Genomic DNA, 3,872 nt, shown 5'->3' with positions numbered 1-3,872 from the left:
TGAGTCGATCCTCCAGAGTAGTACGTATTTTTTAACAATACATACACAAATACACACCTTACTGATGTTAAAATAATCTGGTAATGTTGTTTTTCAGGACGGACACGCTGATCCAGACGACGATCCGCAACAAGTTCGCGGAGTGCACCGTGCTCACCATCGCGCACAGGCTGCACACCGTCATGGACTCTGATAAGGTGCGTGTTATTTATAACTTTTGCTAGCTAATTCGTCCGCACTGAGTTGAAGAAAAAATGAATAAGTAGCCGATACCCTCTTCCAAACTATCCTCTACATCTATACCAAATTTCATCGAAATTCGTTTAGTCGTTTAGGCATCACTCTAACAAACATCCATCTATATAAAATTTCGCATTTGTAATATTAGAATGACAACTAGCTTTTGCTTGTTTATTCGTCTGCGCTGAATTAAAGAAAATAAAATATTAAGTAGCCTATGTTTTTGCAGACTATATCTGTGACAAATTTCATCAATCATTAAGCCTTTTTTTGATAACGTGGTAATAAACCATCAATCCACAGTTTCGCATTGATATTAGTAAGATTTTATCCATCTAGGATATATGATAGGACTAATTGAATGATATGTCCAGGTGCTGGTGATGGACGCGGGCCAGCTGGTGGAGTTCGACCACCCGCACCTCCTGCTGCAGCGCAGCGAGGGCGTGCTGCGCTCCATGGTGGACCAGACCGGCCGCGCCATGGCAGACACGCTGGCGCGCGTCGCGCAACAGGTCACTACATCTACGAAACTATAACATAAAATAATGACTAGTATTCGTTTAACCACTACTAGTGTCCTGGGCGAGATTCGTAGTAACCCTTTTTGCTAGGGTGGGAGGGACTAATTGTCATGTGTAAGACTATTAGTCGCGTGTTTTTTTATATCGATGATTATGGTCAGTCAATATTGACAAATAAATGGCGAAATAAGGACATTTGGCCGTGTTAGAGAAGGTCTGCTGTCGCGGTTACTTTAAATAAATAAATAAAACCCGAATAACTGTTTGCATAGTTTAGTTTGTCTTTGCCCACTGGGTCAGATCCAATTAAATATCATAGTTACTAAAATTATTATCATTTCATATTTGTTTTTTTTTCATCAGGCATACGAGAGCAAATACCCAGCGCAGTCGGGGACAGCTGTTGAATAGATGTACATAGTGACGAGTGTGACGCGTATTTGTTCCTACACTGCGAAGTTCGCGTGCGCCGCGCTCCGCACCGCACCGCGCACTGAACATAGCTGCGGACTACAAACGTTAATATAAATATGTACATTGCCACTAGAATGTAATGAAGGCGCAGGGCGTCAATACGACTCACAAAATCATAACACTATGACTTAAACGTATTAGGTTCTTTCATACGTTTTACTCACACTAATTCCAAGATCTGATATATTCATAGATGCAACAACAATCAGTTTCATTTGAACAGCACAAACGGTACAAAATTGGTTTACAATCTATATTTATCCCAAATGAAATTTATTTTTGTTGCATTTCTTACAAAATTCCTTTAATTCTGTGATAGCAAAATCTCAATTGATAAAAAATAGAAAGACGTGCCTTCACAAACTACAATAATTTATCTAGATAATTATTTATTTACTAAAACAAGAACCGTGATCGCCCGGATTCTAGATACGTTTAAATCACAAATTATAATGACTGCATCACTTACCTAGCGGCTGCCATTTTAACTATGTTTGTTAAATAATTTATTATAACAAAATTAATTTTAAAATTTACAATTCGATTATAGTTTTATGCATGGTTTATTTATAAGAATAGATTAATACTTGTAAAGCTGATATGATTACAAACTACTAAATGTGCTGGTGAATTCAAATACTTTTAATTAAAAATAATATTAAAAATAAATATCAATTTTATGTTAATTCATAAATATAAATTTTTCCGTTCGTAATCTCTACGGACGATAGTTTTGTGTGACGTCACAACACGCTCAGGCATCGTGCCTCTCTGTCGCTTGTCGACGCTCTCGCTCGCACTGCGCAGGAACAAGACGAGACACTTTCGTGCAGTCGAAGTTCATTTTATAAGACGTTCCCATTAAAAAAAGTCTCGTTACGAGATATCTGGTCCAATATCACGTGTGTTTTGTGTTTACATTGTCTTAGTAACGCGGTGCTAAACTTTTTGCGTACTTAATGTTAAGAGGTATGCAAGTGTATGTAATTTTCAGTAATTTTAGAAAATTATAGAAACCAATGATTTTACTTATACAAAATTACTTATTTTAACGTATGTACTTATTTCGAATGTGTTAACAAAGATTTAATGTAAAATTAATTATTTAATTATGTACTTAGCGATATATCGAATATTGAAATTTATCGAATCTTAATTTTTTTTTCTCAATAATGTGTATAATTTTGTGTGATGTGAATTTAGTGAGACGTTTGTATTATTGAATATTGTGGAAACTAAGAATCTGTTATTTGTTGATTATTGCAACATAAATACATTTTTATATTTACAATGTATGGAGTTTTATTTATTTTACGAAAAGTTTTTTCAGCTAAAAAAAATAGACAAGTAGTTTAATTCGTTTATTTTCTTTTCTTGTAGATCCACAATAGACTTAGCAATCTAACATTTTTATAAAAAAAACTTTCTTCGGAATGTGACGAGTACATTATAATACTAAAAAATTATATTACTACATTAACCATTTGCTTACGATGTGCGATACGAAGTGACAGCTCTTCGCCGCCGATACAAAATTCATTATTTACAACAATCTTACGTAATAACACGTTTCAGTATCAAATAGGTAAAAGAATAACTTCCATTTACACATTACAATAAAGTAAGGCCATTAAAGTTCTTTACACATGCACATATTTATGACCGAACACAATAATCCAACTCTCAAAGTAAACAATTATCTGATCGATATTCTCAATTGCAGGAATACAAAAATTAAATCAAGTGTGACCGCTACTATTATAATCTTTGAAACGGTTTATTTAAGAAAAATTTTACTCAAATTATTAAAAAATATCTCAGACGAGGAAAAAATATTCGAGATGGATTGTGTTCGGACATGACTACATACATATCAATACATTGAAAATTTTCAAATTCATACATCGCTTTACTTCTATACATTATCTGCCGACTTACATTTTACCTTCTCACATATCACAGTCCTGAAACCATCGCTAGTTACATTCCCTCAGTCAGCGCACCTCACAGTTACAAATAAAGGAAGAAACTTACATCTTAGATAGAGGTTCTTAACACCCTGGTCGATACAATATAGTCATTGGACAGACATTTCAAATAAACTAAACTAAAATTAAGTCAACTTACAACAAACTTTGCGCTAGCAGCATGAAATAAATTAATTTCTCAAATCAGCTCTCGATCGAAAAGTATAGAGATAAATAAAATAAATAGGACAGACGACCGAAAAATACTTTTTTTTTAACTTAGATTAATTGTCATGACATAATTTCCCTTTGGCACCAGAAAGAGATAGATGTGAATGAATTTATCGCCGAAAGAATGATGCTGAGATCGAAGAAAACTGTATACAGAATTCGAAATTTCATTAAGTTTAAACATTTTAATCGGATGTGATACAATTGTTCGTGTAATACAAAACTAATATCTATTCACAGTCTTCGTAGTGGAGTCCGCACACACTACGTACACACACTAGTAGACCAAATATAATTAGTTGGTCACGTGACGTGCGTACTGTACGTACACTGGGCCGTTGCTCACTTGGTCACATCACTAGTTCACATGTAAATAGCTGTTCGCACGCTCGCGTCCTGTCTCACTGCGAGTACACTCGCCCACCACTAGTTCATG

At 34.7% G+C, this 3,872-nt stretch overlaps 1 protein-coding gene across 1 annotated transcript in view; it reads left to right on the top strand.

The window, feature by feature from the left end:
- Positions 1-2,527, top strand: part of LOC106107840 (probable multidrug resistance-associated protein lethal(2)03659) — a 27,081-nt gene extending 24,554 nt beyond the window's left edge. The window contains exons 23-25 of the mRNA XM_013288845.1: positions 91-197; positions 615-755; positions 1,128-2,527. Coding sequence (XP_013144299.1) covers positions 91-197; positions 615-755; positions 1,128-1,175 — 296 coding nt within the window. The 3' untranslated portion in view covers positions 1,176-2,527. The remainder of the gene's footprint in view (positions 1-90; positions 198-614; positions 756-1,127) is intronic.
- Positions 2,528-3,872: the final 1,345 nt, after the last annotated feature.

Source organism: Papilio polytes, unplaced genomic scaffold (genome assembly GCF_000836215.1).
Source record: "Papilio polytes unplaced genomic scaffold, Ppol_1.0 DF821845.1, whole genome shotgun sequence".
Classification (NCBI taxonomy): Eukaryota; Metazoa; Arthropoda; class Insecta; order Lepidoptera; family Papilionidae; genus Papilio; species Papilio polytes.
Note: the sequence above shows the minus strand (reverse complement) of the source record. Positions and strands in the feature narration are given on the sequence as shown.